The 21,014-nt window shown below is 42.1% G+C and overlaps 2 protein-coding genes across 2 annotated transcripts; both read right to left on the reverse strand.

Moving 5' to 3' along the window:
- Positions 1-9,400: 9,400 nt before the first annotated feature.
- On the reverse strand, positions 9,401-11,462 carry LOC139381831 (homeobox protein HMX2-like). The gene is made up of 2 exons (XM_071125637.1): positions 11,192-11,462; positions 9,401-10,013 (listed from the first exon to the last, which is right to left on the reverse strand). Exons 1-2 carry the CDS (start codon positions 11,460-11,462, stop codon positions 9,466-9,468), a joined length of 819 nt encoding a protein of 272 aa, XP_070981738.1. The 3' UTR covers positions 9,401-9,465.
- A 6,906-nt stretch (positions 11,463-18,368) lies between these two features.
- On the reverse strand, positions 18,369-19,831 carry LOC139381729 (H6 family homeobox 3a). Its single transcript, XM_071125460.1, has 2 exons — positions 19,404-19,831; positions 18,369-19,000 (listed from the first exon to the last, which is right to left on the reverse strand). The coding sequence occupies exons 1-2, from the start codon at positions 19,690-19,692 to the stop codon at positions 18,390-18,392; spliced, it is 900 nt and encodes a 299-aa protein (XP_070981561.1). The 5' UTR covers positions 19,693-19,831; the 3' UTR covers positions 18,369-18,389.
- Positions 19,832-21,014: the final 1,183 nt, after the last annotated feature.

A 21,014-nucleotide genomic window follows, 5' to 3' on the forward strand; every position in this document is an offset into this window, starting at 1 on the left:
TCTCAAGACATCAGTCAGGAAGTTAAAGCTTGGTCGCAAATGGGTCTTCCAAATGGACAATGACCCCAAGCATACTTCCAAAGTTGTGGCAAAATGGCTTAAGGACAACAAAGTCAAGGTATTGGAGTGACCATCACAAAGCCCTGACCTCAATCTTATAGAACATTTGTGGGCAGAACTGAAAAAGCGTGTGCGAGCAAGGAGGCCTACAAACCTGACTCAGTTACACCAGCTCTGTCAGTGTCATGTACTGTCATGTTGTGTCTTGTCTCTGTCCTTTCCCTTCACCCTGTCTCCCTCTGCTGGTCGTTGTTAGGTTACCTTTTCTCCCCCGCTTTCCCCCAGCTGTTCCTTGTCTCCTCTGACTACCCATTCACCCCGTTTCCCACCTGTTCCCTTTTTCCCTCTGATTAGGTCCCTATATCTCTCTCTGTTTCTGTTCCTGTCCTTGTCGGATTCTTGTTTGTTGTGTTTCATGCCTGAGCCAGACTATCGTCATGTTTGCTGTAACCTTGTCCTGTCCTGTCGGAATCTGCCGGTCTATCTGAGCCTACCTATGTTTGGTTATTAAAGAAGCTCTGTTTAAGTTAGTTCGCTTTTGGGTCCTCATTCACTCACCATAACAGAAGAATCCGACCAAGAATGGACCCAGCGACTTCGGATCCTCTCCACTCAGCCGTCGGGATCCAGGGAGCGATGCTAGGCAGACACGAGCAGGAAGTGTCTGCTGCTCGACATGCCGTTGAGACCCTGGCCACCCAAGTCTCCAACCTCACAGAACAGGTTCACCATCTCCGCCTCGATCCACCGGCCACTTCCAGGGCTTTCGAATCTCCGGAGCCCAGAATCAATAACCCGCCGTGTTACTCTGGGGAGCCCACTGAATGCCGCTCGTTCCTCACCCAGTGTGATATTGTGTTTTCTCTCCAGCCCAACACTTACTCCAGGAGCACTGCTCGTGTCGCCTACGTCATATCTCTCCTTATTGGACGGGCTCGTGAGTGGGGCACGGCAATCTGGGAGGCAAGGGCTGAGTGTACTAACCAGTATCAGGACTTTAAGGAGGAGATGATACGGGTTTTTGATCGATCTGTTTTTGGGGAGGAGGCTTCCAGGGCCCTGTCTTCCCTATGTCAAGGCAATCGATCCATAACAGACTACTCTATTGAGTTTCGCACTCTTGCTGTCTCCAGTGGCTGGAACGAGCCGGCCTTGCTCGCTCGTCTTCTGGAGGGTTTCCGCGCAGAGGTAAAGGATGAGATTCTCTCCCGGGAGGTTCCTTCCAGCGTGGATTCCTTGATTGAACTCGCTATTCGCATTGAGCGACGGGTTGATCTTCGTCACCGAGCTCGTGGAAAGGAGCTCGCGCTCTCCGTCGCCTCCCTCTCCGCATCACTACCATCTTCCTCTGCCGGCTCGGGTGCTGAGCCCATGCAGCTGGGAGGTATCCACATCTCGACTAAGGAGAGGGAACGGAGAATCACCAACCGCCTCTGTCTCTATTGCGGTTCCGCTGGTCATTTTGTCACTTCATGTCCAGTAAAAGGCCAGAGCTCGTCAGTAAGCGGAGGGCTACTGGTGAGCGCTACTACTCCTGTCTCTCCTTCAAGATCCTGCACTACCTTGTCGGTCCATCTACGCTGGACCGGTTCGTCAGCTTCCTGCAGTGCCTTAATAGACTCTGGGGCGGAGGGCTGTTTTATGGACGAGACCTGGGCTCGGGAACATGACATTCCTCTCAGACAGTTAAAGGAGCCCACGGCCTTGTTCGCCCTGGATGGTAGTCCTCTCCCCAGGATTCAGCGTGAGACGCTACCTTTAACCCTCACTGTTTCTGGTAATCATAGTGAAACCATTTCTTTTTTAATTTTTCGTTCACCTTTTACACCTGTTGTTTTGGGCCATCCCTGGCTAGTTTGTCATAATCCTTCCATTAATTGGTCTAGTAATTCTATCCTCTCCTGGAACGTCTCTTGTCATGTGAAATGTTTAATGTCTGCTATCCCTCCTGTTTCCTCTGTCTCTTCTTCACAGGAGGAGCCTGGTGATTTGACAGGGGTGCCGGAGGAATATCACGATCTGCGCACGGTGTTCAGTCGGTCCAGGGCCACCTCTCTTCCTCCACACCGGTCGTATGATTGTAGTATTGATCTCCTTCCGGGAACCACCCCCCCCCGGGGTAGACTATACTCTCTGTCGGCTCCCGAACGTAAGGCTCTCGAAGATTATTTGTCTGTAGCTCTTGACGCCGGTACCATAGTCCCCTCCTCCTCTCCCGCCGGAGCAGGGTTTTTTTTTGTCAAGAAGAAGGACGGGTCTCTGCGCCCCTGCATAGATTATCGAGGGCTGAATGACATAACAGTGAAGAATCGTTATCCGCTTCCTCTTATGTCTTCAGCCTTCGAGATCCTGCAGGGAGCCAGGTTTTTCACTAAGTTGGACCTTCGTAACGCTTACCATCTCGTGCGCATCAGGGAGGGGGACGAGTGGAAGACGGCGTTTAACACTCCGTTAGGGCACTTTGAATACCGGGTTCTTCCTTTCGGCCTCGCTAACGCTCCAGCTGTCTTTCAGGCATTAGTCAATGATGTCCTGAGAGACATGCTGAACATCTTTGTTTTCGTTTACCTTGACGATATCCTGATTTTTTCACCGTCACTCCAGATTCATGTTCAGCACGTTCGACGTGTCCTCCAGCGCCTTTTAGAGAATTGTCTTTTTGTGAAGGCTGAGAAGTGCACTTTTCATGCCTCCTCCGTCACATTTCTCGGTTCTGTTATTTCCGCTGAAGGCATTAAGATGGATCCCGCTAAGGTCCAAGCTGTCATTGATTGGCCCGTCCCTAAGTCACGCGTCGAGCTGCAGCGCTTTCTCGGCTTCGCGAACTTCTATCGTCGTTTCATCCGTAATTTCGGTCAGGTGGCAGCTCCTCTCACAGCCCTTACTTCTGTCAAGACGTGCTTTAAGTGGTCCGTTTCCGCCCAGGGAGCTTTTGATCTCCTCAAGAATCGTTTTACATCCGCTCCTATCCTTGTTACACCTGACGTCTCTAGACAGTTCGTTGTCGAGGTTGACGCGTCAGAGGTGGGCGTGGGAGCCATCCTTTCTCAGCGCTCCCTCTCTGACGACAAGGTCCACCCATGCGCGTATTTTTCTCATCGCCTGTCGCCGTCGGAACGTAACTATGATGTGGGTAACCGCGAACTGCTCGCCATCCGGTTAGCCCTAGGCGAATGGCGACAGTGGTTGGAGGGGGCGACCGTTCCTTTTGTCGTTTGGACTGACCATAGGAACCTTGAGTACATCCGTTCTGCCAAACGACTTAATGCGCGTCAGGCGCGTTGGGCGCTGTTTTTCGCTCGTTTCGAGTTCGTGATTTCTTATCGTCCGGGCTCTAAGAACACCAAGCCTGATGCTTTGTCTCGTCTCTTCAGTTCTTCAGTAGCCTCCACTGACCCCGAGGGGATTCTCCCTGAGGGGCGTGTTGTCGGGTTGACTGTCTGGGGAATTGAGAGGCAGGTAAAACAAGCGCTCACTCACACTCCGTCGCCGCGCGCTTGTCCTAGGAACCTTCTTTTCGTTCCCGTTCCTACTCGTCTGGCCGTTCTTCAGTGGGCTCACTCTGCCAAGTTAGCCGGCCACCCTGGCGTTCGGGGTACGCTTGCTTCCATTCGCCAGCGTTTTTGGTGGCCCACCCGGGAGCATGACACGCGTCGTTTCGTGGCTGCTTGTTCGGTCTGCGCGCAGACTAAGTCCGGTAACTCTCCTCCTGCCGGCCGTCTCAGGCCGCTTCCTATTCCCTCTCGACCGTGGTCTCACATCGCCTTAGATTTTGTCACCGGACTGCCTTCGTCAGCGGGGAAGACTGTTATTCTTACGGTTGTCGATAGGTTCTCTAAGGCGGCTCATTTCATTCCCCTTGCTAAGCTTCCTTCTGCTAAAGAGACGGCACAAATCATCATCGAGAATGTTTTCAGAATTCATGGCCTTCCGTCAGACGTCGTTTCGGACAGAGGTCCGCAATTCACGTCTCAATTTTGGAGGGAGTTTTGCCGTTTGATTGGGGCTTCCGTCAGTCTCTCTTCCGGCTTTCACCCCCAGTCTAACGGTCAAGCAGAACGGGCCAATCAGACTATTGGTCGCATCTTACGCAGTCTTTCTTTTCGTAACCCTGCGTCTTGGTCAGAACAGCTCCCCTGGGCAGAATACGCCCACAACTCGCTTCCTTCGTCTGCGACCGGGCTATCTCCTTTTCAGAGTAGCCTCGGGTACCAGCCTCCACTGTTCTCATCTCAGTTCGCCGAGTCCAGCGTCCCCTCCGCTCAGGCTTTTGTCCAACGTTGCGAGCGCACCTGGAAGAGGGTCAGGTCTGCACTTTGCCGTTATAGGACGCAGACTGTGAGGGCTGCTAATAAGCGTAGAACTAAGAGTCCTAGATATTGTCGCGGTCAGAGAGTTTGGCTCTCCACTCAGAACCTTCCCCTTAAGACGGCTTCTCGCAAGTTGACCCCGCGGTTCATTGGTCCGTTCCGTATTTCTCGGGTCATTAATCCTGTCGCAGTTCGACTTCTTCTTCCGCGATACCTTCGTCGCGTCCACCCGGTCTTCCATGTCTCCTGCATCAAGCCCGTCCTTCGCGCCCCCGCTCGTCTTCCCCCCCCCCCCCCCCATCCTTGTCGAGGGCGCACCCATCTACAGGGTCCGTAGAATTTTGGACATGCGTCCTCGGGGCCGTGGTCACCAGTACCTCGTAGATTGGGAGGGGTACGGTCCTGAGGAGAGGAGTTGGGTTCCCTCTCGGGACGTGCTGGACCGTGCGCTGATCGAGGATTTCCTCCGTTGCCGCCAGGTTTCCTCCTCGAGTGCGCCAGGAGGCGCTCGGTGAGTGGGGGGGTACTGTCATGTACTGTCATGTTGTGTCTTGTCTCTGTCCTTTCCCTTCACCCTGTCTCCCTCTGCTGGTCGTTGTTAGGTTACCTTTTCTCCCCCGCTTTCCCCCAGCTGTTCCTTGTCTCCTCTGACTACCCATTCACCCCGTTTCCCACCTGTTCCCTTTTTCCCTCTGATTAGGTCCCTATATCTCTCTCTGTTTCTGTTCCTGTCCTTGTCGGATTCTTGTTTGTTGTGTTTCATGCCTGAGCCAGACTATCGTCATGTTTGCTGTAACCTTGTCCTGTCCTGTCGGAATCTGCCGGTCTATCTGAGCCTACCTATGTTTGGTTATTAAAGAAGCTCTGTTTAAGTTAGTTCGCTTTTGGGTCCTCATTCACTCACCATAACAGTCAGGAGGAATTGGCCAAAATTCACCCAACTTATTGTTGGAACCTTGTGGAAGGCTACCCGAAATGTTTGACCCAAGTTAAACAATTTAAAGGCAATGCTACCAAGTATTAATTGAGTGTATGTAAACTTTTGACCCACTGGGAATGTGATGAAAGAAATAAAAGCTGAAATTAAATCATTTTCTCTACTATTATTCTGACATTTCACATTCTTAAAATAAAGTGATGATCCTAACTGACCTTAGACAGGGAATTTTGACTCGAATTAAATGTCAGAAATTGTGAAAAACTGAGTTTAAATGTATTTGGCTAAGGTTTATGTAAACTTCCGACTTCAACTGTAGCTAAACAAATAATTGTAATATTTGTATCCATTTTAGGACTGCCACATGGGAAAAGCTGAGTAAAATGTAAACATTAGGAGTCCTGTAGATAGTTTCCTCTAGGGATGAAATAAATATCCTGGAAATCCTGCCGCTCATCTTTCCCTGCCCCTCTTTCTACAGTTGCCATTATTCTTGCCATAAATTATACCACAAAGTGAATTACACTTGCTTTCCACTTTACCAGGCAGGTTTGATCAATCCTAAAGCACAATACATAATCTCAAGAAATCTTCACAGTGATTCCAGCCGCTATTTCTTTGGCGTTTAAACCACTTCAAATCATTTTCATTGCCTCACTATTAAAATGTGTAATTCATACCTGCCATTTGGGAGATGTATAACACAAGCCCCTCTCACTTTTTTATTTATCTCTCTCTCTCCCTCATCGCTCAGTCTCTCCAACCCTTTCTATCTCTCTCCTGTAAACCAAACAACCCCATGTAACAGGTCATGCAGATATCCCACAAGTCAGCAGTGCACAAGTTTCCATCCAGAAGAGTAGTGTATTACCGTCAAACATGATGGCATAATGACCGCTGTAAAACTAATAAACAGCTTCATTCACACAACGCTATTCCTCCTTTTCATGAGCGGTCTGTCTCTTTCACTCTGTTCTCTCCCTTTCCTTTCTTTCACAAATTCATCCCCCTGCACCTCTCCGCCAGCATCAGTTACCCATAAATCACTTATGTTGTCTAACGTGATCCATTTGCCCAGAACACCGAGCGGCAGTTGCAGGAATTGGGTCAGGAATAATCTGCTGGGCAACAGAGCCTCGCTAGTCATGATGCTGCAGGGTAATGTATAGCCATTAGCACCGAGAGAGAGAGGGAGAGGTGTGTGTGTGTGTGTGTGTGTGTGTGTGTGTGTGTGTGTGTGTGTGTGTGTGTGTGTGTGTGTGTGTGTGTGTGTGTGTGTGTGTGTGTGTGTGTGTGTGTGTGTGTGTGTGTGTGTGTGTTTGTGTGTGTGCGTGCGTGCGTGAGTTTTGATTGGGCCTATTAACGTTAGAGCAACCAAATACTGTAGCCTAATATTGTAAGAGCAAGCAAAGATACAAAAGGTACAAAGAAGATACAAAAAGACAGAGTTATTTCCAAAATGTGTAATTCCAACCATTTTCCATGTGCTGTATTATTGTACAATGGTACCAAAATAGTTATCCGTTTTTTTTATAGCCTTATCTGCGGTCAATGAAAACTAAAATGTGTGTAATATGTATGTTTCAATAGTTGAAACCAAGATTATAGGTCTGTTTTTATATTTATTTTCATTTCTATTAGTTTTAAGATTTTTATTCGAAATTCAGTTTAGTTTCAGTTCGTTTTCAGATCTGATTTACTAGTCACTTAGTTGAAGTATAATAAAAACATTTAGTTTTTCTATTATTTCGTTTTAGTGTTAGTGAAATGAAGTAGCCTATGGGAGGCTATGAGCCATTTTTGTGTTGTACAATGTTTTTGTTTTGTGGAATGTCTCTTCTTGCCACTGTGGGGCAGTAATGCATAAGGTGATGGGTCAGGTCATAGGTTAGGTGAGATGACAAAGATGCACGAAATAATATTGTTTTATTATTCGTTTTGTTTTAGTTTCAGTTTTAGTTTACTATAATAACCTTGGTAGAAACGTACCTAGGTTGTCTGTTATGTTTAAAAGCAATCTAAGCTCCAGGCAAAAGTTTTACATTGCTTAAATTTCAATTAATTTCATGAATTGACCTGAGTTGAAATGGAGTTGGCCCCATTCTTATAGGCCTACGTTATGTATTACCTAATATTGTACAGTATACACTTGTTACAACTAGACTGTAATCCTGCAATAGACAATGAAACTGCTATCAATTGGGCCTACACCAATCAATGATTTAAGAGTTAAGTATATGTTTTCTCCCTATAAACACTCAAAGTAGTATGCCATTTCGAAACAGGTTTCTTTGTCAGAAAGCCTTTTCTAATATTTTAACACTTATTTTTCACTGTAACCGATACAGTGTTACCTATGCATAGTCACTTTGCCCCCACCTACATGTACAGCTCACCTTAGCCTGTACCCCGCACACTGACTCGGTACCGGTGCTACCTGTATATAGCCTTGTTATTGTTATTCTTATTGTGTTACTTTTTAATATTACTTTTTATTTTAGTCTACTTGGTAAATATTTTCTTATTCTTGAACTGCACTGTTGGTTAAGGGCTTGTAAGTAGGCATTTCACTGTAAAGTCTACAGTTGCATTCGGCGCATGTGGCAAATAAAGTTTGATTTGATTTGAGTGGTGGCTAGCTGGAAAAGGAAAAGCATCACACAACGATGCGGTGAGTCTTGAACTTTAACAACGGCACTGCTTATTACATTCCCTCCAACAAGGCTAGGCGTTCCTGTAATGCACACTTCAAATGTCAGAATATGCCGCCATGACTCTGATTGGTTGCTGATGGTGTACATCTCTTTCCCTTCCCCTGAAATAGGTTAAGCAGACCACTGAGTTGACACTCATAAGTACATATGACACATTTCACATTGGCTAACTTGCCAAAGGACTGTGATGACAGATGAAAAGAGTCTTTGTGTTTAAGACAGGCAACATAAATATAACCAAAGGGTTTGACACGATCTTAACTCATTATGTGTCCATGGTTGAAGGGAAGCAGCCAGTAATACTGCAGTGGAAGGCTACACCTGAAATCACTTGTATACATAGATCATTTTGAAACTGTAGTCCCCTTCTGGTAAAAACATGTTCACAACACTTTGTTGTTAATAGCACATCTTGTTAGTTACACTGTTAGTAGTAGGCAAATGAGCACTTGTTACAGACCTATGAGGCTTAGGGTATAATATTACATTGTTCACATTTGACAAATATATGTTGAATACGGAAAAACGTGTCCTACAATGTTTTTAGGCTACCAGGCAATCTAGATGTTTTTAATATGAATTTTGGCGCACTGGAGGCGTATTCCACTGGCTAAGAGGGTGTTTTAGTATCATTGTTCACCTTTAGAGGCCTAGTTAGTTGCAGAGTCATATGCTTATAAGAGAGTTTGGCCAACTGTAGCTGGATGTCATGTTGATTGAAACTTCCATGGCAGAAAGTTACACAGAAAAATAACAAATATAGGTTTTTCTTTAATAATCTTTGAGCTGCAGTGTGAATATTTTAAATAAGTAAGCTATTTTATATTGTACATATGAAATTCGTTTTTCCTTTCCTGTTTTTCAAAAACTGGATTGAATGCCACAATTGAGATGTCGAAATAAATATTAAAAACGGGCAATGTACAATAAATCCCAACCCATGTTTCACTGATATAGAAAATGTATTGAATTAGCAGTTTATTTGGTGGGCCTATGATTACAATAACATTTCCCCAAAATCGAAGCAACGAGTTTGCACTTCCATATCCCCAAATGTATAAACCCAATTTCTTCCAGTATTTTTTAACAGATTAAGGTGGTTGGACCTCAATATTTCATATTCACATTCACATTACATTTACAACTGTGTTTGAATGCATTCATCTGTATTTCAGTGTCTAAATTCTCGCAATGTATAACGCGTTAAACCAGGGAGAAGAACGCAAAATCAAGGTTGAAAATAATTATTATACACATGGTGTATTTTATACATTTAGAGAAGCTTGTTGCTTTCTTGTTAAAACATACAGTTGCTGCATAATAAGACATATTTATTTTCAACAAATAAAGTTATATAATAGACATGAGTTTGGCAGACATTTATAAGAAAGTACTGTCGCGTGTTAACGTGTTATTATTTTGGACTGTCATCACAGGCATTGAGTCAATATTCAATCTTGTTATACAGATTGTACAGTGGTAACCCTTGTAGGCTGCTGCCGGGATAGTATAGTGGCGTTGGAAAAGCAATAGATCTTGGAACTGGTACCCGGAGCAGGGAGTTATCTCTAAAAACAAGCGGCATTCCGACCAGTGTCTGTGCGGATGCGTGTGCCATGTTCGCAGCCTCCAGTTCCGCCGACAGTTGTCGTTTCCATTTGTTTCTGCGGTTCTGAAACCACGTCTTCACTTGAGTTTCTGTTAGCTGTAGACTTGATGCCAAGCAGGCTCGCTCGGAGCTGCTCAAATACCTCTTCATATCAAATGTGGACTCGAGCTGGTACACCTGACTCCGCGAGAAGACGGTACGAGTCTTCTTCTTGGACGAGTTAGTCTGCTTGTCCGCACCGTCTGTCTGTCTCTCCTCGGAAATAGGTGACATTGGATTGCATGGTCTCTCTTGTTCCTCTTTGTAATCCTGCAGCAGAGGCTGTGTCAAGTGCGGTCGCCGTGCAATCCCGTCATGGCCTGAAATAAGTCCCTTGGTTGCACCTGCATTGGGGAAAAATACCAGTATTTTATTTTACCTCTTATTCAACTAGGCAAGTCAGTTTTTATTTTCAATGACGGCCTAAGAACAGTAGGTTAACTACCTTGTTCAGGGTCAGAACGAGACGGAGTTTTAATCTGTCGGGGATTCGATCTTGCAACCTCTCGGTTCTAGTCCAACGCTCTAACCACTAGGCTACCTGCCACCCAAGGCCAGCGGATTGGAAATAACATTTAAATGATTTCAAAATATTTAAACACTGTCCTCCTCGATATCATCCACAGCCTACCAACATTGATAAATGGTGTAGGCCTGCCCTCAAGAAATATGCATCAACATAAGATAGGCTACTGGACGCTTTAGTCTATTGCCTTTAGATCAGGTTATCAATTCTGTCACAAAATGTAGAATATGTCTCAAAGGTTTCACATGTATTTTTCAAAGGCTTTGTTTTGGCCTACCCAGGTTTGGAGAACATCCCTATTAAAAGAAGAACATTATTCGATACTCGGTACAAGAGTGCATTAAGTGTGGACTTTGACTCATTAATTGACCGTTGAAAGGTTGTAAGTGCCCTTTTAAATAAACAATTTAATATGACTCTGCCTGGTGCACAATATTAATTAAATCAGGTTACATTTAACGCTCAATTGACGAAATGTAGTGCAGTCATTGTGGAAACATGTTTAATCAATTAGAAGACTCGATTAAATTTGGAATGAAGGGGGAAACATCCTGTTAATTATTTGACCTTTCCCCTGTTCGCTGATCTAGCAGTAATACGACACATTAAACAAAGTGAAGTGATAGTCTACCTATCTGCAGACACAAACAGGCTACTATTGAGTTATCGAAGTACAAGCTTAAATTGCAGCAAGTATTAGGCTAAATGTATGATAAATTCGTGTATAATTAGGCCTAGCCTACCTTAGTCTACTGTTGACCTATTATTAGGCTACAATAATAGCCTAATAATATAAATAACGATAATATCCCGTTAGATGCCATAGATTTATACAATATATAGCCTACTTAACTTTTTTACTTGGAAAATAAGCGTTTATTTTCGAAAGGCAAAATGTCAGCGACGAAAATCAATTCAAGAAAAATCTATTTTAAAGCAAAAATTATTACGTTTTACGCACAACACAAATTACATTCAGTAACCTAATCTACTCACCTAAACATGAAAAATTAAGTGGTTGATGTTGGTTGCATGGCTCTCTGTGACCAGGATCCGAGCAGAAACAGTCTGCAGAGTCCTCCCCACCGCTGCACTCCTCTTCCGAAGAAACCGAGAGCAAGCGCGTCCTCGCCAGCTGCAGTCCCTTGGAACTCTCCTTCGCCCCGGACCGTGGCTTCTCCGACGACTTGCCCAATATCGACTGAATAGTGAAGGTGGAAATCGGGGCCGAAGAGCACTTGCTTCCGTTGTCTTCTGTGGTACTCATTCTCGACTCATAACAGTAAGATTGGGCTATATCGTATAGTTTTTGTATAATTGTTTTCTTATTATTTGTCTGTGAGGACTCCTCTTGTGTAAAAGAGTTCGAAAATAGTATTTTTTTTTTAGTAAAACCTTTTTAAAAATTGGGATGCTTGGGTTGTTTTTTCCTGGAGCTCAGGGAACATGAATGTATTCCTGGTCGACTTCCACGCGCTCTGGACTAAAGGCAGTATTGTAGCGTTGGCTCATTTGCATGTAGGTAAGCCCCTCTTGGACCAATCACACGCTCAAACTAAGCCCGGAAATTTCAAACTCATGTTGAGGTTCTGAGATAGGATGAGAGGCGATAAGGAAAGGCTGTCGTTTATTCCATCTTTACGTCCCTCTTTGAATCCGATAGTGAAGGTAGACAAATATAGGCCTTATGGCACAGACAAATCACACATCTTAGGCTATTAACAGACATCTCTCTCTGGCAGAAATATGCAGCACAAAACGTTTTGCATAGGCATAGTATCCATCGACTTTCATTTAGAAACTAATGCAACATGTCTCTTGTTATATGCCTATTTGTTTTGTTTTTGTGAATATATTTACACACATTGAACTGTAGCAAATCACTTACTTGTAGCAAATCACTTACCTAATACGTAGGCCTGATTCACAATTTAAGAGGACAGACTGGGGATGGATTTCCCACTCACGAGGCTATGAGAAAATGTGAAACAGGTGCAACCATGGAAGTTAATCAGGATTATTTTAACGATGAGCTTCAGTGAGTTTTCTTTGACCTTTTTTCAATCACAAGTATTCAATCGTTTGTTGATGGAATTTGACTAACTAATATTGTCAGAAATAGGCCTATTGCAAGACAACATAACACATTGTTATTACACTGTAGTAAACCCTTATTATTTCCCATGCGAGATGTATAGTGTTGAAGTGAATGGAGAGAATTATATTCTACATGTTTCACATCCGCATGAAGTTTGGATTGGTCATGATTCTCCCTTTGCCTATTATTCTAGATATAGATATGGACTACCATTTAAACCTTTTCACTTACTAGTGTAAAATACTTTGTTTGGAAGATTCCCTCAAAGAACAAACCCCATATCCCTAACACAATTAGTTACAACTTAATAATAGCATACCACTGAGACAACCCTCGGGGGGAAATGCACACCATGCTATTACAGGCCACTGTAGACACAAGTACTGCACAATGACTTCATTGAAGGAATATAACGTATTTTATTAGCCGTGTGCATGGTAAATTGGTCAGATAATCCAACAAACAGTTCTGGAACTAATACGGAACCTTAACTATTTTTTTCCTGAAAATAATAAACACATCCCAGGTCCATTATCTGCGATTAGGAATTCATTTGATCATTACTACAGTTAATCTGCCTCGCGTGGAGTAGAGGCCTGCTAATTGATTGACTAATTGATCGGAGGGCGGGGCCGCTCCCCACCTCCGCCCCTGCTCCTCCTCTCCCTCTCTCTCCCTCTCTCTCTCTCTCTGACAGTGTCTGGCGGGGCAGGTGCTGGGTTTGAGTTCGCAGTTCGAGCACATTATCCCTCTTTACTGCTTTCTAAGGGACCCCAGACACATTACAAACGGTCAGCTTTAATCATAATGTCAGCGCCCTAACTCTCATGCTGCTGCGCCAAAGGAGGGGTTGACGACCCCAGGCTTTCTACTTATTCTGCTCAATATTGTTTCGTATTGTGGTTTTGTTAATCCTTTGGTAGGAGGAAGGAGTAACAGGATGGCGATGATTGTAATGAAGACGACGATGAAGACGATGAGGGTGCTGATGAGGATGATGATGAAACCATGATTGTCAAGAACGCATTGTGTCCACGCATTGTGTAGGCTAGCTACATTTACTGGTAATATATGAGGGCAGTCAGATTGCGCTGGATTTACGGTGACTACACATGAGGCGTGAAATCTGCCATGACAGTTAAATGGGCTGATTGTATGCGCGCTCTTTTCAAACAAAGACCTTTGTCAACAGCAGCGATGTCTTTTTAAAGCTTTAATTATACCCGTAAAAACTATCCTTAACAAGAAATCATTACATAATTAATCCCACACTTGAATACAAATTCAACTCCACAGTTATTAGGATGTTATTTAAAAAAATCTGAATATATTTTTCATGATAGCCTATCAAAATAAAATAAATGGCATTATAATTCATTGTAGGCCTATATGCCTGCATAAAGGTAATTGTGTCATTCATATTTATTTGAACGTTTCTGAAGATCCTACATTCACGTCTCTGATTTGCAGTCTTTTTCTATCCATGACGTTTGTACATTTTACTTTTATAGAATTATTTTTTCAGAAACAGCATTGCGCGGTATAACCTCGTGCTCTATCACAGTGATAGGTGTTGTATTGCAGCCCTACCGCAATAACAGAACACGATCTTTACTATGGGAAAGGGGTCTTAGAAAGACAGATGAAGTTATGAGCAGCTTTGATCTAAGAATCAAGCTTCGATAAATATTAAACAAAGACCCTTACACGTGTGTATTATGATATATGATGTGTCCAACTCTAAAATAAGGAAATTACCAGAGAAAATGATATCAATAAATTTTCTAAGTATAAACGTTGATTATGTTTCGATTTTCATTCAAGGATCCGAGCCCAGCTCCTTTTTTCAAATAGGAGAGAGGGAGAGAGAGGGGTCGAAGCAGTCGTAAGAGCAAAACAGAGCGCCAACCCTGGAGGTGTAGGCTACAATTTATGTAATCTTCGGCTGGAAATGAATTGGGTAATTTATTGGAAAACAGAAAGTCAAGAAGATTGGATCAGTATAGCCTATCCAAGGGCTCCTATCCATCAAGTTCCAATTAACAACCTCACCATTGAGTTTTAATGGCTTTCCAATCTACTGCCCTGATAGACTCATCAATTCCTCGGGGAGAAATTAAGAAAATCGACCGCCCCTCGGCGTTTCGGTGTCATTCTTCACAGCAACTATATGTCAAATTAAAAACACAATTAACATTTAAACTGTTCCAATCAGACGGTGCCCCGCAACCTATGTTTCACTTAATATAACTTTTATGAAAATCTTGATGCTCGCATTCAATCCTGAAGCAAAAGATTTCCGTTCCCTAAAAAATAAGTGTGTCCAGAAAGTGTTGTGCTAAGGCCCATGTTATCCCTTTGACACCAAAAGTTAGTTTTTATTTCATACATTATTGACAAAATGATGCCACGATATTCACAAATGTATGCAGGCTTGTGGCAATGTACAAACAATTAGTAAAATCCACTCAAACTTACTTTTGATATATTTTTTTCAAGCTTTCCTGGCTAATCATTTTGCATCATCATGATGTGGCCTGTGACACTTTGCTTCTTGAAAGTCCAGTATCTTTAAAACTGGACAACTGATATGCACAACATGTTGGGACTGTATCAACAGTGGACTAATGAAAAGAAATAACAAAAGATCATTTTTGAGTGGATTTTCCCTTTAAGCTCAATTAACATAATTATGCCTACCTACGGTAATGAAATTGCAACACAAGATACAGATATTTGCATGAATCACACATGCGCAAACAGATGCCCAGGGTTTCAGTAAAGGGCTGAAAATACTTAAGCTGTTGGCACTTGATCAGCACTCAACTTTTCTGCGGTTACGTCCGTTGCCCTGTTCCTGCAAATGTAGGCTACTTTATCCTATTTTTGGTCTCGCCCCTTCTACTTTACATAAATATGTTCTACAAATGGAAATTATCGAGTTGTCATTTTTTTCCAATTTATGCGCGCAAATCAAGGTCATGAGCGTAACCAGAACTGCCCGTGAACAATGCCATTTTTTGTAACAATATTTTAGACGTTTGTAGATCAATATCTGCTAGGGGAAGAACGCCATATATCCCAATCTATTAATTCTCTGTAATGGGTCCATGTGGAGTTTGCATGATATAATACGTCAATAGATGAGTGATTATCAGACTATATTTGAATGCACTCTGTCTAGTGATGCGGTCATAATAGAGTAGCTACTGATTTGTTTTCGATAACTGCATTAGAGACAAAATCAGAAAATGACCTTTAGGCAAGGCGTTGACTGGTTTCTACTCAGCTGGAAGGAATGCTGAATACAACAACGAAGTAGGTCGAATCTTCAAGAGTCATTTTATAGTCAACTCGTTGCATATTGATACGTATATTATTCCATCTAACATTGTAGATAGTTAATTCAACTTTATATTAGGCTAATGTTGCAGCTATGTCATTTGAGCCAATTTATCTCGTCCACAATAAAGGAAAAATGAGTGACTGACATTAAACCGGTGAAACATTATGATTTAACAAATAATATTTCCCTATGTATTAAAAGGAAAAAGTCAGTCCACAACATACCGTGGATACAAATTGTGAAGATTTGAGGAGAGAGTCTACGTCAATCGTTGTCATGTAGCTATCAAGACCTTTCGACTCCCTAAAACATTAATGTGGCCTACGGTGATCGAAAGACTTGAGATAACCTTTGGTATCTTGTGAAAAAGTTTTCTACTCAACACAAATGTATCTTTTCGACCATTTGCAATAGCTCTATGTCTACATCATAAACATTCCACAGGTGAATTGCAGGCATGCATTGCAGAGACATTGGCATTGGTGTGTGAATAGCCAGATGCAACCAAACTAAACCCTTAGAACATGAAAACGAATTGAGAAAACCCTAAATCTAGGCCTTCATGTTCTGCTAACCCAGCTGAAACTACACAGACAAAATTGACAATACAACCATTACGTCAAAGACAAATTGCATATTTGGTGGGCTAATTGCACCTGTCCAGTGGTATACCATTACCGAAGACGGACATCGAAGCTGCATCCACAAGTTAAACGAGTATTGTTGCGAAATTAAACCTACACTTTTTTAAATTAAATGTTAAAATTAGCCTCGAGCTACGCACGCACACACGCACGGATACACGTCCACCACACGCAAGCATACACACACACACACATTTTTGAACAGCCTAATACTAGGGAATGTAATTTTTCTCTTTTGAATAGACTACATTACCCTCAAGATGGTGGCAATTACGCATCTAATTGACCGATACATTTTTTTAAATGTAAAACAATTTTGAAAGTGCATAACAGCAGGTTGATTACGCACCTGCTCAGGTTCTTCATTCACATAATAATGTATGGGTCTCCCAAAATAAGCGTGTGGTTTCGGGGTAGGCCTACCTGTATTTATATTCAATATGGATGTCAAATTAAATTATTTACTAATAATTAAAGCAAATAAAAAGGTTAGTGTGTGGTTTCAATATCTAACTTTGTGAAGTTGCGCCAATTTATATGTATAATGCTTAATTTTGATTAATTCTAACTTTTTCTGATGTCCTTTGGCTACATGGTCTACTCACATTTTCCACCGTGTTTGTTCCAAGGATAAATGTTTCAATATACTGTATATAATATGTCAAGCGTCCAAATTGTAATAATCTTATTTAGTCAAACATCGCTATCTATGGCAATGTGTATCCAAGGAGTGTCGGCCACGTGGTCTGCCAGACCAGTAGCACTTGTTGTTAGATAGACCCAGTCGAGCCTCTGTAATGCGAATTGACTTATGATCAGACACAGTATTTAGGCAGAATATCCTCCTCTTTGTATATGCCAGGAGCATATTGATTTCCTCTCACACATGACCATTTTGAAAGCCACAACAATTATATTGGGTCTATAATAAAGATTTGATGGAAAGTTGTATTGTTTGTTTATTTATATTCATTTTCATTATGCAACAATAAATCCTGTTCATGAAGACGTTTTGAAAGTCGACAATAGCCTAATTTGTTTGGGAGGCAAACAGGCAATATTAGACATTTTTGAATAGATGCCTGGGGCATATGTAGACTACACCTCATTACATCATTGTGCATGCTTGAGTACGCACTGATTTGAAATATTTAAATATGGAATAACCTCCATTTATTTCACAACATAATTCAGCAATACAATATCAAAACGTGTTTTTCTGTACAAAGTAATAGTATCACCTGGTAGCTTCTTTCATTGACTCGATTCAATATATCCATATACATTTGTACACCATGATCAAGTTTCAAAAACACAAAAGGCAATGACATTCAATTCTTAGTTGTGCTATAAGGACATTGTCGAGCAAGCAGAAATGAGAATCAGTACATCAAAACAATAAGCCTATAAGCTACAATTATATTGTACATAAAACAATGTATCTTGATTGTCCGCTGCTAAAGCGCTTTAAGTTAAAAAAAAGAAAATAAAAAAATAAGCCCGTTCGATAATCTGTCCGATATTCATTCCTAAATAGCTGAGCAAAGAGAAAACACAATGAATTGAATGGGTCTATCACATAACTTGGGGTCAAATGCTAGTGCTTACAGTATTGCCCATATCAAAAATCACATTGTCCGATAGAAAACAAACCAATGTTACCGAATTGTCATAACACACCACCTTGTAAATGGAAATGGAACAAAATTAACTAATTTCCTGAATGTAATGGTTCTGCGCGGGGAAAACAGGCTTGCTGAAATGTATTTTGGGGCAGTGTGAACTGGATAGTCTTAGCGGAAATGATCTCAAAGCTGCTATAATAACAAAAGGCCTAATAATAATATACCTAATTATAATTATTATTATAACAATAATTAGAAGAATACTTTTAATATTAATAATAACAATATGCTAATAGTGTGAAATTAAACCAGAGAAAATGTAAACTGCAGTCTAATATAAAAATGCGCAATAGGTCCTCTTTGACAGAAAGCATGGCTCTCTTTTTTATTTTTATTTTTCTTCTTTACAAAAATATTGTTTTAGTTTGTATTGTGTAGTGTTCTGTACGAGTTAGGAATATAGACAACAACCTCTTGTTTTTCAGACCGGTCTGAGTAGCGGCACAGAGGTGACGATTGGGTGAGAGTAATAGAGGTGGTGAGGGAAGGTGAGGAGCGGCTGGCTCACAGGCACGTTCCCGGTCGCACTGCCAGTCTCTGAGGCAGAGTTCTCGTGGTAGAGGATGGGCACTCGCACTATCCTCTGTGCAGTGGCGTGGCTCAGATTGGCAGCCTCTAGTTCAGCGGCAAGCTGTCTCTTCCATTTATTTCTTCTGTTCTGGAACCAAATCTTTACCTGGGTCTCTGTCAGGTGCAAAGACGCTGCCAATCCGGCCCTCTCCGAACTGCTCAAGTAGCGTTTCATGTCAAAGGTGGACTCGAGCTGAAACACCTGACTCCGGGAGAACACTGTGCGTGTTTTCTTTTTTCGACATGCTTTCTTGTCCCCACCGTCCTCGTTTTTCTTCCAGTCGTCTACCCCACTGTCTTTCTTTGTGTCCTCAGGATCACTCTCTTCAAGAACTATTTCATCCCCACTTTTGTTGTCCTCGTCTTCTTTGCTGTCTGGGTCAGATTTGAGCACCAGGTCTGGCGAGTCGCGATCCGTGCACGAGGTTGGAGAGGAGTCTCTTGCTCTTGCCTTCTCCGCAACTAAAATGACGACAGGAAATATGGGTTATAAACATGACTGCATGTTCAATACCTCGTCCACACTGGGTATGCTTTAGAAAATATATAAAATAGCAGTTGGCTATACCATTCACTTGAACGCGTAAAAGAAAAACAGAAACATGCAGTACTGACAATGGCCTAACGAACGCGTAAAAGAAAAATAGAAACATACAATGCTGACAATGGCCTAACGTTAAATTGAATACTTATCATAAGTGACAACATACTTGCTGAGTATATTCTTTTATGAATGTCATTTGACAGATGAAAGCTCAACCAACAGCATCAATAGCAATTTACACTATACAAATTACGCACATTATACGTTTTCTGATCGTAAAAGGTAAAGAAAGAGATGACAATCAGATGTTCATGGACTTACCTTCGGTTCTGTGTAGATGACTGGCTGCACTGAGTGTGTAGGGATACCACCATGCTGAGGCTCGCTCCAGATAGTGCGCCGGTAAGGCAAACCTCTGTGTGGGTAACTCAAAGCGAGGAAAGTTGAAGTCCCCGACCTGGGATAGAGAAAAGCCCCCTTCAAAAGCAACCTTTGCCGAGGCGAAGATGGGCTTGGGTTTGGATGGTTTACTATCACAGTTCAGCAAGTTCTTAATGAAGAAGGGAGAGTCTTTCACCGGAGTGCACGTCTCTTGCGCCGTCTCGGGCATTGCTGCTTGGAGGTTGTGGTCCTAATGCCGTAGACCACAAATATAAGTGTTAAATGACTTAGAAACAGTGATATAATTCAAATAGAAGACTGGTAATTGTCCTTCTTTGCGATGTTTTAAATGAGGAATATCGTCTTGATTACCAGATGATCGAGAACGACAAAAATAAAATACACATCAGAAAAGTAAATATTCTTCAGAGAGAACAAAATAATATCGATATTGCATCCAAGTCTTGTGCGCTCCTTAGTCAAAATGCAACTGTGTCCACCGCGTCAGTCTGGCGCCGGATGCTAATGATGAAATAAAAATGTCATCCAAGTTAAATGCGGAAAGTATACGGCGATTGGGCATGTACAATGGCAAATGGGATTAAGGAAGAGATGGGAAGTAGAACGAGGGGGGAGAGACGGGCAGAGAGAGAGAGAGAGAGAGAGAGAGGTAGAGAGAGAGGGGGTGTAGGCTACGCGATAACAACGAAGTCCACCCTAACATTGCGCTTTGGCTGTAGGCTGTAGCGTTGTGGTGTTATTGGTCTTATATAGTCCAATTAGGTAGCAAATGAGGACAGGGTTAGCAGCACAAAAGGAAATGTTTGGCCTGAGCTTCTTTGGAAGTAGGCTACAATAGGAAAATTACTCTAACCGAACACAGAATATAGTCTAATAGCAGAGTATGCCTATATCACAATTTGCTAAATAAAATTACAAATACAAATATTAGAAAACATTATAGTGAATATTAGTTTGGGTATTTTGAGGTTGTGGTATGATTCATAGTTATCGATAATATAGACTAGATTCATAAAGAGCAATACACATTTTCGGCAAACTATGGATGTAAGTTCTGCTTTTTATAATGGCCATTTTCGTAACACAAACACCAACAAAATAAATACTCATGTGCTCAGATGAAGATAGGCCTACAACAAAATAGAATATTGTGGATATTGTGGGAAAACATATTTTGATTATTACCCAGTAAATACATTTTTCAAATTTCCCATAATTGGCTACACGCAAAATGTTGTGTAAAATATTTACCTAAATAGGGCCTATTCTATTTACACGATTCATTCGACTATGTTTATATGCTAGCTATTATAGCTTTACAGGGTAGGATACAAACTTTCATTATTACAGCACAGACAAGATAATTTCCCTACAGGTGTCATGTTTTGACACAATTTGGAGTGAATAAGTTAAATTGATGAACATTTGGACTTTTCCCCTATGGACTATCTGCCAACAATTTGATTGAAAAAGGTTGCAAATTATGTCCACATTATCACTAAGCCTATTATGAAAGGTTTAAAGAATAAG

The sequence above is a fragment of the Oncorhynchus clarkii genome, chromosome 23 (assembly GCF_045791955.1).
Source record: "Oncorhynchus clarkii lewisi isolate Uvic-CL-2024 chromosome 23, UVic_Ocla_1.0, whole genome shotgun sequence".
NCBI lineage: Eukaryota > Metazoa > Chordata > Actinopteri > Salmoniformes > Salmonidae > Oncorhynchus > Oncorhynchus clarkii.

Coding starts and splice junctions, on each gene's coding strand:
- LOC139381729 (XM_071125460.1), bottom strand. CDS start 19,692: ATGCCCGAGACGGCGCAAGAGACGTGCACTCCGGTGAAAGACTCTCCC. Junction 19,001..19,403: donor TCATCTACACAGAACCGAAG/GTAAGTCCATGA, acceptor TCGTCATTTTAG/TTGCGGAGAAGGCAAGAGCA.
- LOC139381831 (XM_071125637.1), bottom strand. CDS start 11,462: ATGAGTACCACAGAAGACAACGGAAGCAAGTGCTCTTCGGCCCCGATT. Junction 10,014..11,191: donor ACTTAATTTTTCATGTTTAG/GTGAGTAGATTA, acceptor TCCCCAATGCAG/GTGCAACCAAGGGACTTATT.